The sequence below is a fragment of the Meleagris gallopavo genome, chromosome 2 (genome assembly GCF_905368555.1).
Source record: "Meleagris gallopavo chromosome 2, MGAL_WU_HG_1.1, whole genome shotgun sequence".
Classification (NCBI taxonomy): domain Eukaryota; kingdom Metazoa; phylum Chordata; class Aves; order Galliformes; family Phasianidae; genus Meleagris; species Meleagris gallopavo.
In genome coordinates, this window is record NC_139405.1 from 60442372 (window position 1) to 60467410 (window position 25039).

General features: G+C 38.5%; 1 protein-coding gene across 3 annotated transcripts in view; it reads right to left on the minus strand.

Annotated features, from left to right (window-relative positions):
• Positions 1-262: 262 nt before the first annotated feature.
• The window catches only part of PKIB (cAMP-dependent protein kinase inhibitor beta), a 53325-nt gene continuing 28548 nt past the window's right edge, over positions 263-25039 (minus strand). For 2 of the 3 annotated variants that reach the window (XM_085217388.1, XM_085217389.1), the window contains exons 2-3: positions 5611-5785; positions 263-1163 (exon numbers count right to left, since the gene is read on the minus strand). In XM_085217388.1, coding sequence (XP_085073514.1) covers positions 1078-1163; positions 5611-5758 — 234 coding nt within the window. In that variant the 5' untranslated portion in view covers positions 5759-5785 and the 3' untranslated portion in view covers positions 263-1077. Of the gene's footprint in view, positions 1164-5610; positions 5786-24505; positions 24614-25039 lie in introns of those variants that run through there. The other variant, XM_085217390.1, reaches the window with a different exon arrangement.

Below are 25039 nucleotides of genomic sequence, written 5' to 3' on the forward strand. Positions count from 1 at the left end.
CCACAGCTCTAGACGGCAGTAAGGGTGTCTGTGCACAAATCTTGGATTCCTACAGTGAAGGACTGCATGCTGGGTAGTTTCAGGAGCACGGCCTTCATCTCTCACACACACACACACACACACACACACACACACTAAAGCATTTCAATAGATAAAACTCTGTAAAAATCACAGCAACACTTTCATCAGGAGCAAACAATAAAGCAAAAATGAGATAAAGTATGGGGTTTTCAGTCTTGTCATATAAAAGAAACATCAAAAATTCAACAGAAGACAGAAAATATGATAGCTGTTTAATTTCCATAGTGAGATGAACAGTTTTAATCACTTACAAACTTGGCTATTTTATTTCAGATATACATGAACAGCTACAATAATAAGCCTGAAAACAGAAATGACAGAAATAGCAAGACTGCTAGGAGTGGGATAGATGAGATGATCTGCCATAATTAAATAGAGTGTAAAGAGACTTCAAAAATGAACACTGGTAGTTTAGGTTCTAAACAAAATGCTTTGAAGTCAGGAAGAAGAGAGAAAAAAAAGTTAGTTTTCCTATTTGTCACATCCATCTACTTATACCTAATGAGAACAAAAATCTCTGAAGATATACTGCAGATTAGGTCTGTAATCTAATACATACTTATTATCTTAAAGGAGAGCGAATACACCTCTGTGTAACAAAGAAGCTATTTTAGAAAATTAAGAAATAGGACTTTTATTTTAAAGTAATCATTACCTGGTACATCTGCTATCTATGTTCATTAAAACTGCCAAAGAAGATTAGTTTGGATGAATAAAGTAATCATTAAAAACAAACAAACAAAAACAAACAAACAAACAAAAAAAGCAGAACAGATACATTCTTTAGTTCTCTTCCCATTTGGATGTGTAGAACATTGTTTCTGATGAACGACAGCAGAAAAACCAGTAGTTCCATATTAAAGCTATCTAGATATAAATGTGTCACGAAAGTCTTTCCTGTGCTGCTGCAGTTGCTACCACACTTCAAATTAGGTAACACAGGGAAACTCTGCAAAGTCTGTCGACAGGCTTCATCAGTCGAGCAGTCCTTAGGTATTAGGAATTGCTGCTCTTTCCTTCTGCCTCTTGACTTTCCAGCAGGGCTTTGGATGATGATACTTCTCCACCCTCTGCTCCTTCATCTAGAAAAAACATAATTAAACTTTTATAATGCACACATTCTTACAGCATTTTAATTACAGTCAAATATTTGGGCTTATCGATCACTTCTATTGGCTCTTTATTACCAAACTCATGGGTGCTAAGGAAAGAGTGATAAACTCAAAAGATAAAGAACCTGCATAGACATTGTCCAAAAACAATTTCCTATTGGTGCTGATTTCCATGCTCCTTGCACATTCTGATCAATTTTAAGCATCAGATCAGATATAACTTTTCTTTTTTTCTGAGTTGTTTTCAAAGTCAAGTTAGACTATAGCACTCCTCTGAGCACCATTTGGTTTCTGGTAGAGAACATTACATTTTATTAACACGCCCATTATTTGTATGATCTTCTTTGCCACTAAAAACATAGCAGAATTAATCTTTTCTTTCTCAAGATGAGGGTGTGTGTATATATATATATATATATTATATTTTAAATTCTGATTTTGAAGTTCACTCTTTCATAGATCAGAATGGAATGATGACATAGCTAGTACAAATAAAAGCACACCAGCAGAACTGATTCATGGTCATGGTCATCATTAGATATGTGGAATTCTGCTCTGTCTCTTTTGAAGCCCATATTCTCTCACTGAGAAGTGAGAACTCCTCTTGCCTTGATTTCCTTGCAAAGCACAATTATTTTCACATTATCCTCAAGTCTCACATAGCATTAGCAACGGTAACAAAACAGCTTGTGTACTCAGACCTAAGACAGACCGTAGCTTCTGCAAATCTGATTGTATCATCTTCCAACTTCTATCTGATTTAACAATCATAATCTAAGAGATGAAATTTCAGGAATTTCCCTGGAGATTTGTCATTAACACACCACAAACAGACAATATTATATATATTAGTCTCCGCTTACCACAGTACATCTACACCACTCTACACAATAAACTGCTTGATGTTGTCTGCAACAGCCTCTGGTTTGTCAGCTTCATAGTTTAACACTGGTAAATTAAGAACTCAGTTATTTGACATTCTTCAGTATTACATAGCACAGGACTGTTAAGGAACGGGTTACAGAGTCATGTCCTCTATTGTCTGCCTCTGGGGCTTGATGTCCTATATTAGTGGAGTTTTGTAGACAGGGTAAACAGAATTTGCAAGAGGAAATCCAAAGTCTTACTTGGCAGCACAGGTGCTACAGGTGCTAAGCTGCTGTGTATCTAGAGAGTTATACACAGCTACCTAGAATTATATTCACCAAGCAACATAAATTATTAGCAGAACAAACCCCTAAAGCAGATTACAGAAGGTCAGTATAACCTCTTTACTCTCAAACTTTTTGCAGATTCTTCTCTAATCCTGGAATTTTATGTGATATCAACTGATATCACAACAGAGGGTGGTGACGCGCTGGAACAGTTGCCCAAGGATGTTGTGGATGCCCTGTCCTTGGAGGCATTGAAGGCCAGGCTGGATGTGGCTCTGGACAACCTGATCTAGTAGTTGGCGGCTCTGCACATAGCAAGGGGGTTGAAACTAGATGATCTTTGAGGTCCTTTTCAGCCCAGGACATCTTATGATTCTATTATTCTATGACTCTATGATTGTTTAATATGGTTCCACTATGGCTTCCCATCAGACCACCTTTGGGAAGTATCAACTCTCCAAAACTAACACATCAGCAGAGGTGGGTAGGGTACAAATAGCCTTCCTGTCAGAGTTGAGCTCTGTGAAAAATAGCTGATGCCAAAACATCTCCATTCATTTCAAAGTGAATATTAATTTAGTGGAATGTCCAGAGTGCACAGGAATTTGTATGCAATGGTCCTTGCATTTTCATAAAGAATATATGCAAAGTCTCTTTTATCTTCTAAACCAGACAGAAGGTATTAGCAAATCCCGTTTCTGACCTTTCACTCTGACAGCAAGTGACAGCTTTTTAGAAGGAAAGGAAATGTATGATCCAATGAGCATTAGCTAAATGTGAAGCAAGATGGAGAGCCCTCCTCACCATTCCCCATAGTTTTCACTGAATCTTTTGGATCGCCAGAAAAAAATAGGGCATGCTTTATATAGCCACATGTTCTATCTTCTCTGCTTTTCTCATTTATCCAACCTCTTCGTTCTGAGCTGGCAGTGGCTTTCATTTTAACAGCTTATTGCTAAATCCAAAGACAAGCAAGTTTTGTCCATTACAGTCCCAAATGTATCACAAACAAAGAATTTCCCAGTCACAGCATTTGAATTTGTAAACTTTCTTTTTATTTCGATGACTTTTCCTAATTTTGCTTGCTGCCCAATTGGAAGTTTAACTGACAAGAAAATGAGGCTGTAATTCCCATTTTGATGCTTGCGGAATTCCCAATTCACAAAAGCCCCAAGCAGTGCCCACTAGTCACAGTGTGTCTAGCTGTATCCTGCATTCACTTATTATCATGACTGCAAACTACTGATAACAGCAATTACTCCTTCTGGGCATGCTCTGGTGCAGGTATGTGCCAATGAAAAAAAGCAAAGGATAATTCCATGCTATGAATTGTTCCTCAAATCTCCTTTTGTTTGTAAGAAAGCACTGGTACATTCTGCTCAAACTAATGTAGCTGTGTTTCATTTCTTCTTAATGCACTTGGATGAGCACCAGGAAAGGATTACTCTGTCTGGAGTACTTCTACTATCTTATGCTGTAACATTTCTTTTATGACGACACTCACTCTTTCATGTTTACTTTTATGCAGGAAAAAAATGTATCAGAGAAAATTTTTCCATGCCTTAAAAAGTATATTATTTCCAATTTTCCAGAGTCAAAATGAAACAAACATGAGGAACTTATCTATACTGTTGTATTTTTTGAGCTTTGTTTAACATGGTTTTATGTATGCCCCTCACGGTTAATTGCTCTAAGCAATACAAAGGTTAGTTATTCATAGCATAGCAATGAATATTCCAATGGGTTGGACTTCCCAGTCCAAGAGCTTTACTTCCACAGTGTCAAATTCCCACCTGCTTCCTTTTTGACAAGGGAAACAGTTCCCAACTGCAGGAACGTGGCCCCTGGTCACTGTGTGCAATGGTGCCAAATGGAAGAGCTTTTTAGAATTAAAAAGAACATACTTGAAAATGAAAGCATTAAATGTTAATTGCCTGTCTATACTTTGGAATGGATTTTCAGTGCTGCTATCATATACATCAGAAAGAGGACATCTGCAAGGACGTCTCAAATTCAAGGAATCTGAACTGCTTCTCATCTGCTGTTACTGACCTGCATAACCTTGTGTGCACTCTTAACACAGTGCCCTTCCATCTGCTTTTCCAGATTCCCCCAGTTCTCCTCAGTACTGCCCTTCAACCTAGGCATATATAACTGTCCTTGCTGGCTTTCATTTTTTTATGTCTGTCCTCTCCTCTTCATAAATCCTTGGCCTTTCCTTTTGCAGAACTAATGCCTCCTTCCAGCACCCATTCAGATAATGTTTTTCCTTCCTTTCAAGAGAGGAGGTTGTGATCCAGTCTCTCTTCTCATTCCTCTTGGAAGTGAGTCTCTACTTATCCTCTTTTTCACCACCAGAAGTCCTTCAGCAGGCCCCAGATGGGCTTGGATTACAAAAGCCCAAATACATGAATATAAATGAAATGATCAAAGCAAGGACAATTTGTAATCAAAAAATTTCCCACAATTTTATGGTGCTTTAAGAGGATGCAAATTCAACACTGCTTCAAGTAATATAGAAGCATGATATACACCCTTCGAGCTTGAGAATTTTCCTGTAACCTATTTCAGTTGGAATTCATGAGCCCTCCACCCTTCAGCACAGGCTTGCCTCCTACTCTGCTGCCTGCAGACCATTGCTGCTTCTGGAAGTGGGACCAACCTTGGCAGCGGCAGGCATGAGAAGAAAAATATTCTTCCAAATCAAGATTTAAAAAGTAGGAGCAACCCATGCTCAGAGGCAACCTATTATTCTCACTTCATCAGCACTGATCAGCACAGAAATGCAGCACTGATCTCAGACAGCAAAGTCTGAAGCTTAGCAGGAGGACTTAGCACTCCTAATTTTTATCTCTAAGTTAGAATGATAGCTGTAATTGGATCAGTAGCACAGCTTACTGTCTTGTGCTAAGCTATCCCTGAGCAGGAGGAGACTCTAATTAATAGCTGGCATGGTGGTTTGCTAAGCTGTCCAGCAATGTAACTGTGGTTTCTTTTCTTCATGTGAGCCAGCATTCAGTTCCCAGCACCCTTCCCCAGACTGCTGCACAGTGAGTCTGTGGGTGGATATGGCAGACTCAGTCTGGGTTAAAATTAACTTGTCTTGTTAGGAGTACAAAACTACTTCGGAAGACTGAATTTAAACCTGAATGAAGAAAGAACTATTGGTATTGACATCAAAATTACATGGTGCCAGAAGTCTTAAGGAGAAAGCAAAGGATGGCTACATGCAGATGCCCGCTTCTGAAACACACAGGTGCTACCTTCTGAAACAGACAGCTCGGCCAGTTTGTGCGGCAAGTCTGAGGTCCCGGCACCAGCAGGAGAGCCCAGGATGTCAGGTAAGGCATTCCGGCGGCCTGCCCTGCCCGATGCTGCGAAGTCTGTCACCAGGGGCTCCACATCAGTCATTGCTGACTCTTTTCCTCATAGCAACATCTGCAGGTAGAACAAATAGAACAAAAAAGGTATAGCCTGGAATCAGAACATGAAACAGGTCTGCTTCTTTAGTCCGGATGCTAATCACCAGATCAACACAACAGCCATGGGCTTTGTTTGTCCCAGAGGGTCTTTTCTTAGTAAAGCCATGTACTTCAATGCTGGGTGCTAAAGCCTTAGAGAAGAACATCTGTGCATTTTTTTATGGTGCCATTTGCACAACTGAGGAGCATAATGAGCAGTTGTGTACCTACAGGAAACACGTAGATAAGGTCAGCAACAGACTGTTCTGTCAGGCACTTGTGTGGCTTCTTACCACCCGAGTGTTGCTTTCAAGTGGTTTTTCCCACACTGCCATGGGGAAGGGAACTAAAACTCTGTTTAGTCATACTGTCTCCGTGAACCATTAGGTTTTCTTTATTAGGAATCTTGTTTGGACTCTTATTTAGGATGTTTTTACAACAAATTCCTTTCACAGGGAGTAAATTGTATAAAATGGCCTCTCAACAAACTAAAAATAAAAATCTGCAAAAGATTTCTTTACCCTGCAAATACCAAACCACTTGCCTTCCTCTGCTCCTACACAAATAACTAGTTTGGTCTAACTTCAGCTCATGCATGTGCCTTTTCTGAATAAATAACGCAATCCTGCGCTTAACAGAAGCAATGGTGCTAAGTTTTCTCAAAGCTCGTGGAATTGAATGTGAAAATTCCTGCTGATGAAAATGGGCCTTGGTTAAGGCATAGACATGTGTGAAGGATCACACCTCAGGGCAGCAGCTGAAGTGAGAGCACTTGAAGCAGAAGGCAGATACTTCATTGCATGTAGCGTGCAAGGAGTTTGAGAAAACTTCTATTACCTCTGTTTTATTAAGTACCACAAAAGGCTATCATACCAGATTTGTACATAATGACTTCCATTAATTAACAGAGTAATTCCTAATAATTTGCCATTAACTGTTCAATCAAAAACAATACTTGCTCAAATAAGTGCAGTTCTGTGTAGAGTGCAACAGGAATGTTGTCTTTAGTCTTAGTGAAGCTATAGTCAGCACATTATGTAGGAAAGTATACAGATGGGGTTGGAGACCCATTTGATGAAAGACTACCAGCTTGACTGATGACTGCCTGTATTTAGAATAAGAATTAGATAAGCAAAGTTCAAAGTTCCATTTTTACTGTTCTTCATGTAAGAAATAGAGCATCACAATCACCATTCTAAATTTCTGCTAGGGTTGGAAATTATTGGTACTCTCCTTTCATGGATAGAAAAACTGAGGCAGACCTTTAAATCAAACATAACCTATTCTGATGTGTAAGAACGAAGCAGCAGCACTTCAATTACTGATGCTGCCCTTGTATATCAACAACAAAGAGCATTTTCCTTTTCTCTCTCAAATTTCTTTTCATGTGTGATACTCCAACTACAATAATAAATATTCTTAACTATTTCTATATCTCTGAATACTGAATAATAAAATAAATGAATCCTCCTTGGCAGGAAATGATGACATGAGTAAAATCTCCACATCTGAAAGATGCAAATAAACAACTTTATAAATAAAGCCAGTGATTAAAGGTTCTGACCTTGAGATTTTGAAGTTCCCATCTTATGTGAAAAAAGTTAGATCAAGTCCAAATGAATCCTTTGCACAAGTAACAAAAACATTGAAGCAATACAAAAATTTGAACATCCAATGTTGAGAAAATATACAAAATATATGGATCACAATTCTGATTTAGATACAGCATTATATTGTGTATTCACTAAAATGAATGAGCTTGACACTTTACAAGAAATATCAAAATAAGGAGAATGAATCCAAATTCACGGACACAGTCTCATGGGTTGTTTTGTTTTTTTGTTTTGTTTTGTTTTTTTTCTGAGTGTTCATATTTACTTAACTGTAGGTGTCCAAAATATATTTCTTCAGATTTGCAAGACACTGTAAATTACACTTCAGAACAATAAACACTCAGCATCTTCCTTTGCTGGATAAAGCTGTTAAGCTTCGTTCCCAATGACAAAATATCAGCATGGCCAAAGTGCTTGCACATTCAGTTCAGGTCATGTAGTTGGTAGGACAACACGATTCTGGGCTGACTGCTACTCATTTAAAGATCGACAGACTGACATTAAGACACAGCAAAGACCTTCTCAAGCCTGTCTTGTTTTTGTTTTTTTTTTCTTTTTTCTTCATTTTCCCCCCAGGCTCTCATTTTCTCCCTGATGTAATCTCCCTCCTGTGCACAACACAAGGCAAAGATGATGAAGGACACAGTCTGACTTGCTTCCATGTACGTGAATTTTGATTTATGTACTTGATTTAAAAAGCATGCAGAGACAAATCTTGGAACATCTGTTGGGCAGAAAATCAGCCCATCATCTGTCAGACTGGTGGGCATAATTCAAATGTAGCTATCTAAAAATAATAAAAGTATACTGTCTTCTGAATAGCAGTTACCATTAAAAGTTTCACCTTCACTTTTTTTGTACCAAACTTCAGGTATCAGAGATGAGGAGAAGGCTGAGTTCAAATGCCAAGGGCTTCTCACTGAGCTAGCACGCTTCTAATTTGGACAGGAAAGGTCTGAACACAGGACACTGTCCAAATATATTCCAAAGATAAGGGACTACTCCAGTAGGCTTATAATTGATGATATAAATCAAAATTTTGGTCCATTTACATTCATATAAATCAAAACATAACTCCAAAGGTTCAACAGACCATATTCAAAAATATCTTTCTACTGTACTATAGCCAAATGCCATTTCTTTCTTCAATTCTAAGAAATTAGTTCAGTTTCATTCTGCTGTCTTACAATAGTTTAGTTCCTTTGCTCTTTATCTGCTTCTAGCTTTAATTTTTTTAATATTTCCCTCAGGAAGAAACTACCTTTTTGAGGCAGGCATCTTCTTGCATGTGTTATGTTTAGCACTTTTCTTGCTTCCTCACAGGGTAAATAATAATCACAGTGTGCAAGGCTGCAATTTTCCCAATGCCATTCCTCCTGCTGGCAACATCTCCTGCAGCTTCACTGCACTCATTTTTCTCTACTCTTACCCAAGATAAATGTACACATACCTTGCCAATGCCAGCATGCAGTTGCTTCTCTCAGCTTCTAAATTATTGTCATGTTCCTCCCATGTTACCACTCACTACACTACTGGCACACAGTTGTAAAAGAAGAGTGACAGATTGCTAGAGCAAAAGATTGCCTGCTTCCCTGCCTCTCTTATTTTATCACAGCAAGACCCATGTGGTCCAGACACAGAAAGGTACTGAGTGGGACATGAATCGCACAGGGAAGGTGGCTGTTTGCAAAGTGTCAACAGGAGGAAGCCAGGTGGACGTCCAAAAAAGCTCTCCTACTTAAACTAGAATCCAAGGGGCTGTCATGATAAATTACAAAAACTATGCCATCAAGTATTCTACCAGTACTCCATGGCACCAGATTAACTTGGTTATTATTACTGGGCCATGACACAGTGTTAAGGGGTTTTCAGGAGTGAGGAGTTAAACTTCTCCAATAGCCCTCCAAAATGCCTGCAGGACCACGCAGCTGCACAGCTGACCACTCTCGTGTACAAGGGGGTAGGAAGTGCTCTGCTTGTGCAAACTGGCTACCAACAGAAGAAAAGATTCATAAGCAAAAAAGTTCCTCAAAGAAAACTACCAGCATGTTTTTGTCTATGTGAGACAGTTAATCTTTGAGTTTTCCTTTGTCAGCAGCATTGTCGGTCTCTTTTGAGGGACAAGTCACAGAAGCTGATGAGAATTTGTTTAAATAAATGACAAAGGGAAAGAAAAAATGCTTCTCCTGAAACAACTCATGTTGAGGATCAAGGGAAAAATGCTTTACAATGCTCAATTGTAACAAGTACTATGATCCACGTTAAATGTCAGCGCTGTCTCTTCCTCATCCTCTCTGCTAGGAAGTAGATAAATCATCACCATACGTGTTTGTGAAGGATCTTTTTCTCTCTGATCTTTTCACTGTCTTACACAGATTGAAAATACTGGTTTTGCTCTCTCTAGTAGAACAAACTATTCCTCAGGAAATGTCAAAAATGTTTCTGACACTGGTGTTGTTGGAGCTCTGCACAGGAGGCTGAACAATCAAACACATCAGTCCTTGCCACTCAAACACATTTTTCTCTTTTTGGAAACTTTTCTCTTAGATCTCTGTCTTTGTCTGCAGTATTGAACAGAATGGTGCACTTCCCAAATATTGTTCCTTTTGAATGACCATTACTGAGAATAGACTGGAAAAAAATGAAAATCTCTCAGAAGCATCCACAAAACACAGTAGCTGTGTAACACTGCTAGAGCTGGATTGATCAGTTTTGTGTCTTGATGGTCTCGTGCTGTAAGATGCTTTTCAGTATTCTGTGTTTATTTTCTTTCTTTACTTTTAAGCAGTAAGAGTTTACTTCCAGCACCTTTTCCCTTAAGGTCTGCAGTTGCAAAAGTGTTTCAGTAAGGAAAACAGAAAACTTAATAGAATGAAGTACTTCTCACTGTAAAACTCAAATGAAAACCACTTGCTATACAATTGCCATGCTTTCACATCCTCTTCTGGTGCTGCTGCATCCTGGTGGCTTTGCTGCTTTTCTCAAAGACATCAGAATAAGAATGTTCTTATGTGTGTTAATGTAATCCTCACACTTAATGCTGAGGTACTACTGGGCCAAAGAAAGGGAAAAAATTAAGAACAGTCATGATTTTAATGAAAACAGCTCAGAGATTATGACAATGACTAATAGTAGCCTGTGCTGTTACATAACATTTTTTGTGAGAAGATCTCTGTTTCATATTTTTCCCCTCCAATTAGATTTATCATGCATATCTATGCCTGGTGCTAGGAGACCACATGTGTAGCATACCTTTATCAAAAACAGAAATCTTTACTGTTTTGGGTTTATAGATTTCTTAAATGGCAAGGTGAAAAAAAATACAGACGAGTATATAAAAGTTAAAAATGAAGGACTTAGGCAAAGAAGTAAATTCTTTAGCTTTCAGGGTTTTCAATATATCACTGAAATTGAAACAAGTTCCTTTTAATTTTCCATGATAGATTTGGCCCTCTAGTACCTTTCAGGTATTCCAGGGCATCTCCAGCTCAAGTCCTCTCAAAATTTTGTAAGCTGTTTTCTCATTCAGAGAAAATAAATTATTTCCTGTCTCAATGAATCTACAGTGTAGAAACATGCCTGGATCCTTCTGCATTTTATATCTCAGCTGGGGGCCCATAACTCATATGACATTCTCGATATACCATCTGAAGGCTCGTTATGTTGTATAACAGGTTTTCGTTCAGGGTTATTGGCAATGTACACAGCTGGACACAAAGCTGCGGTTTTCTGCTCTAGGTATCTGACTTACCCTTCCTCCTTGTGCCAGGGCAATATAATCTGATAATGTGCAAAAGTGGATCCCAGATGAGATTTCTGGCAATTTTTATCACTTAGTCCCAAACTAGTCAGTCCAAGATACCAAGATTACACAATTCCTTCATTTCCTGCCCTGATGCTCTCAGAAGCGTTGAGTCAAAGCCCAAGATCTTGATCATATTTTCAGGTACTCATCAGTTTAGGGTACAGAATCTGAAAGCTTAGCCAAAGCTGCAGGATAAAGAGAGGAGCTGACAGTTTTTACCCCTCGGTACAATTTCTAGATATATCTTATCTGTGTTTTCATTAGAAATGGCTCAATATGGAGAATTAATTTTCTTAAGTATTAAGGACTATCACAAACATCTTCTGTCCAAACGCAAAATATTTTTTCTTAACCTCTACTTTCTCTTGTACGCAATACCTAAAAACCATCTACTGCACTTGCATAGCTACAGCAGTTGAAAGGACTGGTGTAAAACAGATTGACAACATTACAAGGCACATAGGGTATGAAACCGCTTTCTATACTAATTAAATGAGATGGAAAAGTGACACATAATTGAGAGCTTTCTTATTCTTCATGCTGGTATACTTTTGATTGGATTTTCTGATCACTTCCACATAGCCAGTACTACAGGAAAGAAAAGAGAGAAAAAGCTACACAACTTTTCAGTCGTGTTGCTTTTGTACTTCTATACTACAGTAAGGTTCACCTTCTACAAAGCCATATAGAGTAGAACAGGCTTACTATGAGCTGTGTTTTATGCTGGGTATGCATGGTGCTCTGATATACAGAAAAACAAATTACAAGACTAATAATAGCGCTAAGTAATGGTACAAATGTCCTGTTGTGAAATAAAATAAGGAATAAAAGGGAATGGGTCATGATACTGACAACCTAATCAGAAGTTCTCTACAGCAAGCGATAAATGAAGTGACAGTAGCTGAAGGCAGTCAATACCAGGCAAGAGAGACTATTAGTTTTGTTGCTATCATCATGCTCACTTCATACTTTTTTCCCCACATTCTCCCATCATTTTGTTCCCCAGTGTCTGAACTATGAATTCTTTGGGAGAGAATTTTCCTTTGATAGCTGTGGCCCCAGAGTCCCAGGGACATTTCCTGAAGCACACACGAATGCATAGCTATAAGAGCCAGCACACATATGCATCTCAGTACTGTATTCTTTATGAGAGTCAGTGAGTGATTTGGTTCTCAGCTTGCTCTCCTTGTGGAAGGAAACTGCTTCAAGCTGAAGCAGCACAGAAAGCAAAAGACAGGAGCATGGGGATGACAGAGAAATAGGAGACTATGGCTGTGTTTGTTTGTACATTGGGAGAGGCAAACTGAAGAGACAAGAAGGAGACTGAAAAATTACTGAAGAGGGATGAAATCATGTAATGAAGAGCTCATCTGGATGGCAAGTTGGATGCAGGCAGGAATAGCAACATTTGGGGAGGTTTTCAGAAGATCAGCTCCTTTGGAGGATGTACATAGCCAGCAGAACCTACAGATTAGCAGCAAACTAGCTAGGTAGCGGTAAAGCAGGCATTTATTCGCTTAAAAGATTATATGTACAATTATCCAAATATGCCCACATACAGAAAACCTGAAGAGTCCGTGCAAGAAAGAAGAGTTCACTTAACTACAGATTTCTAAATCTTATTTTTAGGAGCATAAACAATTTTGTTAACATGACACACGATAGAACATTTTGTTAACTGACGATGTAGTATCGATGATAGCCTCCGTCAACTGACATTATGTGAACTCCTCAAAAGAACAAGTAGCTGCAAGGTGAGCTTCTGCAGCAGCTACTTACTAGGGAGAAAGGTCCCGGTCTACAGTATGTTCAGACTTCCAGAGGGACTCTGGGAAGCAGAAGTAGGTTTGAAGAAAAAGCTGTCCTGCCTTTATGAAACTCAGTGCTTCTCTCCAGCTACTCATTAGGTAGTGAGAAAGGAATAATGTGTGAATAGCAGCAAGTACCTAGCTAAGTCCCTAGGCTTTTAAACATGTAACAATTTCAATTAAAAAACAATACAAGCTCTCAGAAGCATTTTATAATTTTATTTATGCAAATGAAAGCTGACATTCGGTTTTATTATCTTTGTCATGGTTAGGTAACATTTCATAATTATATTTTAAAACATATTAATCATTATCTATTTGTATGATTCTTCCTCCTTTGAACCTGCTAGCTGTATCTTTCAGTTTTTTGAATAACAACAAATATTTGAAGTACTGACTTTATTGGTTTATGAGCACTTTATAAAACTACATAAGGCTATGTTTTGTCCTTTGTTACTTCAGCGAAACTCATGGAAATTCCAATAAATACATCTACACTAGCTTAAAAGACACGCTATGTACATTAGTAAAACACTTTTTCATTTAGGCAGTGCTAGACCCAACCTCAGATTGAGCTGGACTGTACCTGTAAAATAATGCACCCTATGTACATCTGGATTTCTTCCCTTTTCAGGGTCAACTGCACCTCACTGATGTGGAAACACTTGTGTTTAGACAGTTTTGCAATTGCATCCCATGATGCTTCTTTGTCTAAAGATAGGAGAGGATACCCTTTCTTGAGATGCAGTGTATAGTTCATGCCTGCTGGACGTTTTGGAAGAGCTGAAGTGTACTGAAATCTACGCACCAACTTGTCTCCTTAAGCTGAAGTAAAACTCCTACATTTGTTTTTCTTTTTTTTTTGCATTCTAACTTCATAGTGCCAAACACACAAGGAGAAGTCACTGTTTCCAGACCAACGTCACTATTTCCAGATGAATAATTACTTGCAGCAGTTTTTTCTTCTAAAGGAAAAAATGAAAAACCTGAAGGGATATTTAACATTTCATTGCTAATTGCTCATACAGCTCTGAATACAGCATTTAAAGTTACACCAGCTTAACTCTCAACTCTTTATTGGGTAATCAAAGAACTAATGTACTACCAAAGTAGCAAAAGCTAATTTTATTTTCTTTAACAGCAAACTGCAACCAAACCTGCTTGTTATTTTCATGAAGGAGTTTCTAAATCTAACATTGGTCAAGTTTTTTATTATTTGACTAGCTTCTTTAAAAACCAGATTGCAAGGCAAAATGATGACAACTTCAGATAATTCACTAGTGCTTATTGTTGATGCTAGCACCTACTCCACTCTATTCACAAAGAGCAAATGTCAGTTCAGTAGCTGTTTGGGTGTTTGAGTGAAATACTGGGGTGATGGCTACAAGACACGGCTCTCAGGGTTTCCATCAACTCAGGTTCTTCGGTTTCACCATGAAGCTCCGCATAACTATTTTCCCTATAGTTTATTCTGTCTCTCACTTTGCTTCTTCTACCCACAAATGACTTGGTTTTCCTGAAATATTCTTCTAGCTCACCCAGGAATGTTTCTGGAAATCCAAATCAAAATACTGCATTTGGCATTCTTCAGTGGATAAGATGTTGGAAAGCAAAATGTGTTTGCTCAACTGAATCAATGTTTAGTTAGGTATTAAAATATTATTTTATTAGCTCAATGCTAGTAAAATGTCTTTGACTTTATAAATATAAGAGAGCTATTTTAGGATAATTCTAAAACACCATCTCACTTTGAAGGAGAACTAGTATACCCAAAAGTTCTTCCAAGGACATTTACCTAACTAATAAAAGATACTTTCTCGTCCAAAAAAACTTTGTCTCAACCACATCCTTAGGCCATCACAGATGATGGAAAGAAAATCACTTTTGTTCAGTCTGCCCTCAGAAAAAGATGAGCCAATGGAGGCTGCTGTGTTTTTCACAGTAATCTGAGGGCTTCCAAGTGAGCCCTGGAAGAAAACAACCACTTGACATGTGAAGTCTAAAATAAACAGAACTGAGCTAACTCTGACCTGCAAGTCATCCTGATGCACTGAAGCCTCCTACTGCTCAACAACCCAATGGCTTTAACATTCACAGAGATGTAAAGTCAATAGAATGTAAGGCTACATTTTGAGAATTCGTGCATTTTCTGCATTTTCTTCTGAAATTGAATTTTAAATCTAGATTCTCATTTCCACCTCTTTTCCTTGCTCTGTACATTGCATTTATATTTTCCCTATGCTTTAGCATTTATTTTACTTCATTTACAATATTTCTTCAGTATCAAATGAATAATTTTTCATTTTAATTTCACTTTACACCATACATACAATTCGACTCAGGTCATATCCTCTACAGCATACCTATTCAATCTTAGTAGTAGTAGTAGTAGTAGTTTACTGATTTCAATGAAATTACAGATGGAAAACATCTGTTTCACCCCATATGACTCACCAAGAAAGTAGACTGAATTCTGAGAAATATGTTTACCTTCAGCTTTATCGCTAATTTAAATAATGGCCTTGATTCATAAGACTTCCTGATTATATTCACAGAATACTTTAGCCTGCAGATTAAAATAAAAATCAATTACAATTCACTGAAGCATATTTTGATAGTGTAAATTAACATTTTGATCCTGCAGTTAGTTATGCATGGACTTAGTTTTATCTAATTGGAAGGCTTCTGCTCTTTCCATTTAAAGTTGGTAAGACAGAAAGGAGACAGCGAGTTGAACGTGAGCCAGCAGTGTGCCCTGGCAGCCTAAAGGGCCAGCTGTACCCTGTGGTGCCAATGAGCGAGGGGAGGGGTTGTTCCCTCTGCCCTGCACCATGCAGCCTCTCCTCCAGCTGTGTGCAGGTTTGGGTGCCACAAAATAAGGACGTAATATGTCAGAGAGCGTCCAAAGGAGGGCTATGAAGATGGAGAAGGGTCTAGAGAAGAAGACGTATGGGCAACGGCTGAGATCCCTTGGTTTGCTCAACCCAAAGCAGAGAATGCTGAGGGGAGGCCTCATGGTGGCTGCAGCTCCTCACAGGGAGTGGAGAGGTGGTGCTAAGCTCTGCTCTCTGGTGATAGCGACAGAGCCCGAGGCAACAGCGTGGAGCTGTGTCAGTGAGCTTCAGGCTGGGGGTTAGGAAAGGTTCTACACCAGAAGGTGATGGGGCACTAGAACAGGCTCCCCAGGGCAGTGGGCACAGCCCCAGATGCCAGGGTTCAAGGAGGGTTCAGACATAGGGTTTGAATTTCAGGCAGTTATGTGTGGAGTCTCTGTTGGACTCAACGATCCTTATGGTCCATTCCAACTCGGTATGTTCTATGATTCTAAGACACTGATGTAGGAATATGCTCTCTAACACTCAACAACACATCACCAGGTGGATTTTTCCAACTCTGATTTGTGGAGACAACACTCATCTCCACTGGATTAGACACCTGCCTGTACAGACCCTTGGTGATCTGTCTACATCAAGATGATCATGGCTGAGGTAATGGTCAGAGACTTTGGAAATCTGCACGTGCCTGTGTTCTGCAGGCACAGAAGCTGAAAGTGGGGCAAGTCTCAGATTTACTCATCTGTGAGAAAAATATGAGACTGGAGTAAAAGCGTGCCTAAGTCTTCCACAGAATAGTGGCATAAATATTTGAGAGCATCTTGTCCCTAAATTTCCTGGGAATAAACCAGCTACAGCCTGCTTCACTGAATAACACTGCTGAAATTAAATTTCAAATTATTGAAAAAAAAAAAAAAAACAAAAACCCCGAAACCACAATTTCTTGAGAACCAATGAAAGAAGCAAGTAGGCTGTATGATTAAACACAGTACGTACTAAGAACTTTTTCCTTGTAATTGATTTGGATTAATTTTACGCTCAGGTGAAGGGTTTACTGTAGCACTCAACTTGCTCTTGCCTTCCTATTTTTAGATGGCTCCATTTTTATCCTTCTGCAGCTCTCCTGAAAGCAATCACAGTGATTTATAAACTCCCCGACTTTTATGCTATTTCAGAGCGTCTCCTTTCCCCAAGAGAATTGGCCTAATAGGTGAAATTCATACTAGTTATAAAGCTAAACAAGTCAGTGGAATTACGCCTGGGATTCATTTGGTTTAATACTTTAGCCTTTCAATATACTTCCATTTTATGAAAGTATGAATCAGCTCTATTACCCTCCAATGCCCTTACTCTAGGACATTAAACAGCCTTACTGTCTTAGACCTTCACAGTTACAGAGTAGCTCAGTGAAACAGACATATTTTGATCAAAATCTCAGTAAAATATACTGAGGAAACGGTTTTATGGTCTCACTGAGATTATTCAGCAATTGAAGAGAATTACTGTCTCTTTAAAAAAAAAAGTGAGCTCTAAAACCAAATCTCTACCACCAAATACTATGGCCCACCTGTTGTACAAGAATAAACACCGAACTGCCATTTCCAAGGCATGTACTGTGCTGGCAATCAGAAAATTTCCGCATGATTGATTTAATATATTGTAAATTAATTCAATTAAAAATACTTCTAATCAAGACGGATCACTCTCAGTCTTTTCCATTTTGGTACATCATCTTTCAGTAAACATGCCTAACTATAGAAACATCTTTGTAAAGAGCTTTAAATAAGAACCAAGCAAAAACACTTTTTAAGTCCCAAATCATAATGAGGCTGTGAAAACAGCCAGTACAAACAGAACACTTAAAAGTTTGCAGGGAGAAAGTGAAAAAAAAAAAAAAAAAGTGAGCTTTTATAAGGGAATTGAATCAAGCATGGCTAGATCCTTAAGCTATTTTTAGCTGGAATGCAACCAAGCAAAGAATTTTTATTTAACTTTCTTAATCTGCATGGGCTGCTCATGCCTAAGGAAAGGTGGGGGGATGGAAACTAAAACATAAAAAAGACAACAAGTCTTCTTCCTGTCTGTCATACAAATAACTTTAGTTTGCAGGCCTGCATATTAGTTTACCTGATAAACATTTTAGTTTTAAAAGTTCAACCATCAGCTTTCATTTTTCCTTTGTCCTCATTATTTTTAATTTAACATTTCTGTCTGCTGTATTCTGAGTGAAAAATGGGTTTAATTTTGACATATCAGACGAAAGATCTTTTCCCACTAACAACAGAAAAAGGAACAAACAAGACCAGTCTGAGAAAGATTTTTTCACTCAGTTTTTCTTCAGAGAAGAATTGGGTAGGATTTCCTACCAAGAGGGAGGGAGTTAAACAGCAAGCACAATGTCTGTGATCAGTCGGAAAGTTGAACAATGAGTGCCTGAGAGAACCAGTTTCCAGTTGGCAATGGATTACTCTTCAGCACTGACATTTTGTAGCCCTAAGGCTTTACGTCAAACTGGAATACCGCCATCATAAGCTACTAGGAAGATTTTGCAGCGTCCACAGCAATTGGCCTACGTGCATGTGCATGTAACATGTGTTGGATCAGGAACTGCTGAATGCTCAGAAACAAAATATTTCCCATCCACGTAAGCTAATGACCTTTTCTAAAATTTCTACATGCTCTAAACATTTCCTTTGTTTTATCTTTGTCAGCCTAATCATATTACAGCATGATACCTGGCAGTGTAAATTAATTTTTAATTTTTTTTCCAAGCAAATCCCTCAGAATTGAATTTTCCCCAATTTTGTCTTACTAAGCAGGCAGGGAGAGAAAAAGTGAAGTGAGCAAAATTTATTTTTTTCAGACAGATTTAAACCAACACAAACACAGTCATGGAGGATGCACTCTAAAAAGATGAATTTTTCCCCAGAAACACAGTGACTAAATTGCACTGCTTGATGAAAGATTCAGGGGAGTTTTGTTTGCAAAAACACAGAATTTTGATTTTCAAAACAAAACCCTAGATGTTATAATAACTGTGTTAGTATAACTGGGGCTCTGTTTAATGTTGTTTTAGCGCTCCAAACATTTACTTCTTATTTTGCCTCCTGACATTTACTTCTCCATTAAGTCTTGCATTTTTGAAAAGACAAAAATAAGAAGGATGCTTGCTATGTTTTCCTGCTCAATGTATATCCTTAGAGACAGTGGATTCTGTTTTTCTAACTCCAGTCAACACTGGAGATGAGTAGAGCTCTAAACTTTCAAGTGACTCTGAGTGGAGAACTGCAGATGATGTGATTTCAGTCCAATGTTTGTTCTCAGATGACCACCTGTTCTGGAAGAGATACAGAAAGCCACAGGGACCACGGGACACGTTTTTCTTTGATTTTCTTTGCCACATTTGTACGGGCCACTTTAAGGTAAGCTGTTACAAATTTTATTTTTATTTTATTCATGAGTTTTTCTTTAAAAGAAGAAGAAGAAGAAGAAGAAAAAGAAGAAGAAATTCATATTTTTCTTAGTTGTAGATTTCACTGAATAGTCCTCTTTGCTGCACTCATTTTGAAATCATCACTAATATTCTGTTCCTTGTAATATCAATCAAAACACTATGGATTTGTTCAGCAAAACAGAGGTTTAGGAGAAAGCTGATAAAAAAGAAATCTCTGCAGATATCACTCCACAGAAGACTTGCTCATTCATTTTGAGGGATTAAGAAGAAGAAAAAAAAAAGAGGCAGGAATTGTTCCTGCCTTGAAAACTGTAACAGTCATCCCAAACTTTTAAGTCTCTGGAATTCATAAGAACTGTGTGGGGAACCGACAGGGGAGGTCCAAGTCACGCAGCATTCATTGTTCAGCTCAGAGTTACTTATGGTCAATGCCCAATCTCAGGCTTCTCCTGGCTATGAGGCACTCCAAAAATCTGGCAGTGATACAAGTCTCTCAATTGGACAGCCCTGACAGTCTGCGTGTGAAAGGCCACATAAACAGAGGCTTTCCCCAGCTCTGCCTGATTAATCACTCTCTCTCTGAAGCAGGAAGAAATGCACCCACAATAAAATTGAACATACTTCTGCACTTGTCAAGAGAGAACTCTGTAAAGCACTGACACTCACAGGCAAAGAACAAAATGTGGACATAAATCTAGAGACTTTTTTTTTTTTTTAATCTAACCACATTCATTATTCCAGATAGATACATACTTACTCTAGTGTTTAAATGGAAGGCCTACAAAGACAAAGAAATCTTTGTTGCGTTTATGTAAAAGCTAAGCAAGAAGGAAAACGTCAGCAAGGCTATGAACTTTTACGTTTAAGAGTTCCTTTTCTGTTTGCCTAATTTGTTAGCAGCAACACAGGGACATGCACAGCTCGTTAACTAAAGCTCATTAGAAATGGTGGACATTTATGAAATCTCATAAAATAATTGTTATTGGGGTTTTTTACGCTTGTTTGCTTGTTTTGTTTGTTTTGATTTTGTTTGTTGTTGTTTTTATTAAATCCTGCCTACAAGAGGTAGAGAATGTAAGCGACAGTATAGCAGATGAGAGCATAAGGACAGCAAAATGAGAGCTCATAGGATAGCAAAAAGGGGTTATTGAGTATGACAGGAACAACTAAAACATGATCTCAGTGTCTGACTTTGAACTGACTGCAGCTTTCCAAAGGCAAGCTGAATTATTTCCAAGGGGGAAAGAAAACTTGAACACCTTTCAAATAAGTAAAGAATACATCCACATACAGAAGGATCATATGCCTTGCAGGAAGCCTTTAAATCTTCCACATTTGCATTTAGAGGATTTATGGTAGAAAAATCAACTTTCTACACTCAATCCTTAACAACAGTGTCTTAGAATGAATTCTCCATCCTCTGGTAAAAGAGTGAAATTCTCTGCACAAGCTGTGCTGCTGCATTCACTCCGAAGGTAGTAATTACTGCCTAGATGCTACATAAGAAAGCAAGCTGTGTCTATTCAATGGCATCCCACTAGCAGAAGTGATAATTCAGAAGATGTCAATAGCCAGTCAAGACGACACTGCAGCATAAAAATTGCTTTCACACTTATGAGATAAACAATACTTTTCCACCCAACTTGCGGCAAATGTCTACTACAACAGATATTTCAGCATCTACACACTGTGTCACAGCAGTCAAAAAAAGCTACCTGGAAATAACCACATTGCTTCATTTTGTATTAGCTATCAGCAGATTTGTGTGGAGAATCAACTGGCCTCAGAGAAGAGAATCAGCTGGCCAGTCTTGTCAACTAAAATGCCAAGTACATTAAAGTTCATGGTTCAGGCATGCCTTCAGCCCCCACAATGATTGTTCTTGAGGATGGGCTAGCTAGAGGAGAAAGCTATTGGTGGAGCTGTGAGCAATCACAGCAGGGAACATCCAGACAGGCAAGGGTAGCTTGGCTTCCAGCATGTCCTCAAAAATACCCTGCCAGTACACATCTACCAGAGAAGCAGACTGACAATGGAAAAGCCTCCCTGCTTTTAAAAATCTGAAAGGCTGAAACAACTTGAAGCTATACAAATAATAAAAAAGGCTCTTGTATGCAGAGTCCATCAACAAGGAAAAACAAGAAAAGGAACACTGAGGAAAAATGAACTTCTCAATCAAAGAAATAACCACTTACACAAAGACATTTTCCAAGGGTCAGATACCTACAGCTGGGAAACCGAAGGGAAGATGGGGTTTTATTTACTGCTGGGTAGACTTCTTCTGACACAGGACCCAAGTCGAATTAAACTACTGCTGAAAATCTGGGGCAATGCCACTGGGATTACATTCCTCCAGATCTATGTAGATCACTCTGAAAGTAAAACCTCCTATTTATTTTTATGGAAGCGACAGCAGATACAAAGAGCACAATAACACTATTTGATAGAGCAAATTCTCACCTACAAAACACTGGTTTTCAACACAGTCACCACTTTTAGCTATGCATTTTCACCAGTGATGAAGAAGAGCTTGCCTGCCGCGCTCATAAATATCTGCACAAGAGGAGGTGATTCACTGCCACTGTCATCACTGCTGAAACGTACTACCCACCACCTCACTGTGCTCACATCCACACTTGGTCTCCAGTGCTCAGCAAGTGTCCATGAATATCAACAGGTGCCATTTTTTCCACATGGAGAAATTCAGTGACACACCTTTGCTCCATACAAACTTCCATCTCAGATACCATTTTGTTAGGCTGCCCCTCTGCTGCTATCTGTCACATGGCAGCAAGATGTAATGGAGTACTGATGGGAAGATTCAACCTCCACTGTCAGGGCACCAACATCTGCCCCTGATGTTGTGGGCCAACAAAATAAAATAGAAGGCATTTCTTTTGGAGCAGCCCTCATACATCAGGGCAGCTGAGAGCAGGGTCATCCCACAAAATGTTCACATCAGCCAATTATTTAGTTACTAAAGGGAAAAAAGCTTATATAAAACGGGATATTTGAGTAGATGTCAGTGGAATCATGAAGTAAGTTAGCAAAAATAGAAATCAGTTTGCATAGATTTACATTCCTTTTTTGCACTTTATCACCTTAGTCGATATTAATTCTTGAAGCTCTGTACAAACACAGTACAAACCCCTGACCTCCCAAAAGTACTAGTTATAAAAAACAGCTGTCCAGAAAGTTTCTAGAATAGTAGTATAAGGATCAGCATTTTGAAGTAGATATGAGTTTATTATGGAGATTACTGTATTTCAAAATGATGCAGAATCAGTTGTATCACTTCTTGAGCTCCACCTCAATATTTTTGTAACAGTAATTGCTACCATAAATAAGCAAACATTTACATGAAAAATTGCAGCCTTCCCTGCAGCCTTTAGCACCTTTTAAATTAGTTTTGTTCTTGTGTTTGTCAATTATGCCTATCATATTGGCTTTGCTCAATTAACATAACCCAGAAAACCTCAGTAACATAACCATCCCTGGTCACATACAAGATTTACTTTGTTGATTTTACAAACACAAATTTAAGTCAAAGTAACAATCGAGTTCTACTTAAGAAACAGGATTTGATGGTAAAACATTCTTTCATTCCAAATCTTTTTCCTTCCCGAATACTGAAAATCATGTTTTTACCTCAGTTGCTGTATTACTGAACAGGCAGTGGGCACAGTCAGTGCTCCAAGCCACACCCTCAGCCTGAAATGCTTTTTTTGCATACATGCCCTTTCTGATTTGACATTTTGTTTGTTGATTTTAGCTGTTTTGTAGTTACCTAAGTTCTGAGGGAGGAAGAAAACAACATGCATACATTAAAAGTCTGTCGATGGGTTCTCTCTTTTCTATTCTGAAGTTCAGAAGCATATATATTCTACACCTTCGAAGCTCTCCGGAGTTTTCACCATCTGAAGGACAGATGAGTGTAGTTGGAGCTTTTGAAACTGTGACTCAGCAACAATACTTTTGGCAAGTGGCTTGGTGTGAGATAAGCTATTCTTCACCTAATAGTTTCCTTACAAGTAGCAGGATGCTCTAATTAAAGTTCACTCATTACATATGTAATGACAGATTATTTGCTGTAAACTTGGATAAACTTCATTGGTCTTGCAGTGCTCAGAGTAATTACAGCCTCCCACACAAGATGTTTGGGCTGTGGAAAGTCTATTCTGGCCTATCATCATTTATTAAGAAAGAATTTTGCATTTCCATTTCAAGAAATTTATTTTCCAAATTATACTGCTCAGACTTTTCCATGCTGACTTTTTCTACAGTAAGAAGTTTATTTATTATTTTTTAAACAAATGAAGAAAGTTTACAAAGTTTTCCCAACTTATGCTCAGTACGCTTCAGCTCAGTTAAGTCTGAACTACTGACTACACATCAACCAAGCTATTCTTTATAAAATCTTTAAATAACTTAAACCTAGAGCATGAGATATGTTATTTATGTCCAGAATGCTCTTAGTTTTATAAATCAAATGCTCACCTATGCATACAAAGGCCATTTCAGGTTATTTAGCATTTATTTTTATTATGTGGACATACAGTTTCTACATTGATGTCTGAGGACATATGTCATCTAAGTTATTTTTCCACCTAATGCTGTTGCAATGGACATTAAAGTAACGTGACTATGGATGAAAAGAAACTTCTCTAAATTTGACTGGATATGGAACTATTCAGGCTCATACTACAGCTGATGAGAAAAAAAAACTCTCTGAAGTGAGTGAAGATGGAGTAAGTTGTATTAATTGAATAATTTACATATTAGCCATATACAAAATGAAGCTTTTTGTGGGTTGTCACTATGAAGGCCAATACTGTCCCTGGACCTTATCATGCCCCATTTCTTGTTCTACAAACTACAGTTCTTCACAACATCTGGGTCTAGATTCTTCCTCCTTTTTCAGTGTGTGCACTTAAGATGGGTGCCACTATACTTTCACTTGAGGTACCAGCCCTGCAAGGTACAAAGAATCCAAATCGTGCAAGTAGATGCCAAAGTACCAATTAGATAGATGCTTCAGAAAACTGCTTCAATCTATAGATATCACGTATAAAAGGAGAGTCACCTGAAACTAGTCAATAGATAATACCAGGGAGAAAGGCATGCCTAAGTATCCTAGCCACTGCAGACTTGGCTTTGCTGAAGAAGTACTTCCATTTACTCACCGGCAAGTTAATCAGATGAAGAAATAATCACCTCTGCAATGACTCATCTCCCTATTGAGAATAGGTTGAGAGAGCTGAGGCTGTTCAACCTGGAGAAGAGAAGGCACTCGGGAGATCTGGCAGTGGCCTTTCAGTATCTAAAAAAGGGTTATAAGAAGGAGGGAGGCAGATTCCTTAGCAGGGTCTGTGGTGATAGGACAAGGGGAAATTATTTCAAACTAAAAGAGGGGAGATTTAGACTGGATATAGAAAAAAATTTTTTACAGTGAGAGTGATGAAGTGCTGGAACACTTGCCCAGATACGTAGTACATGCCCCTTCCCTGGAGATGTTCAAGGTCAGGCTGGATGGGGCCCTGAGCAACCTGATCTAGGTGTCAGTGTCCCTGTTCACTGCAGGGGAGTTGGACTTAGCTGACCCTTAACAGTCCCTTTCAACTCAAACAATTCTATGACCCCTTCAGATCACCAAGCAGGGTGTCATGGTTTTGCGATTTTTGGTTTTCAGTATTCCACATCATAACATCATGTGGGAC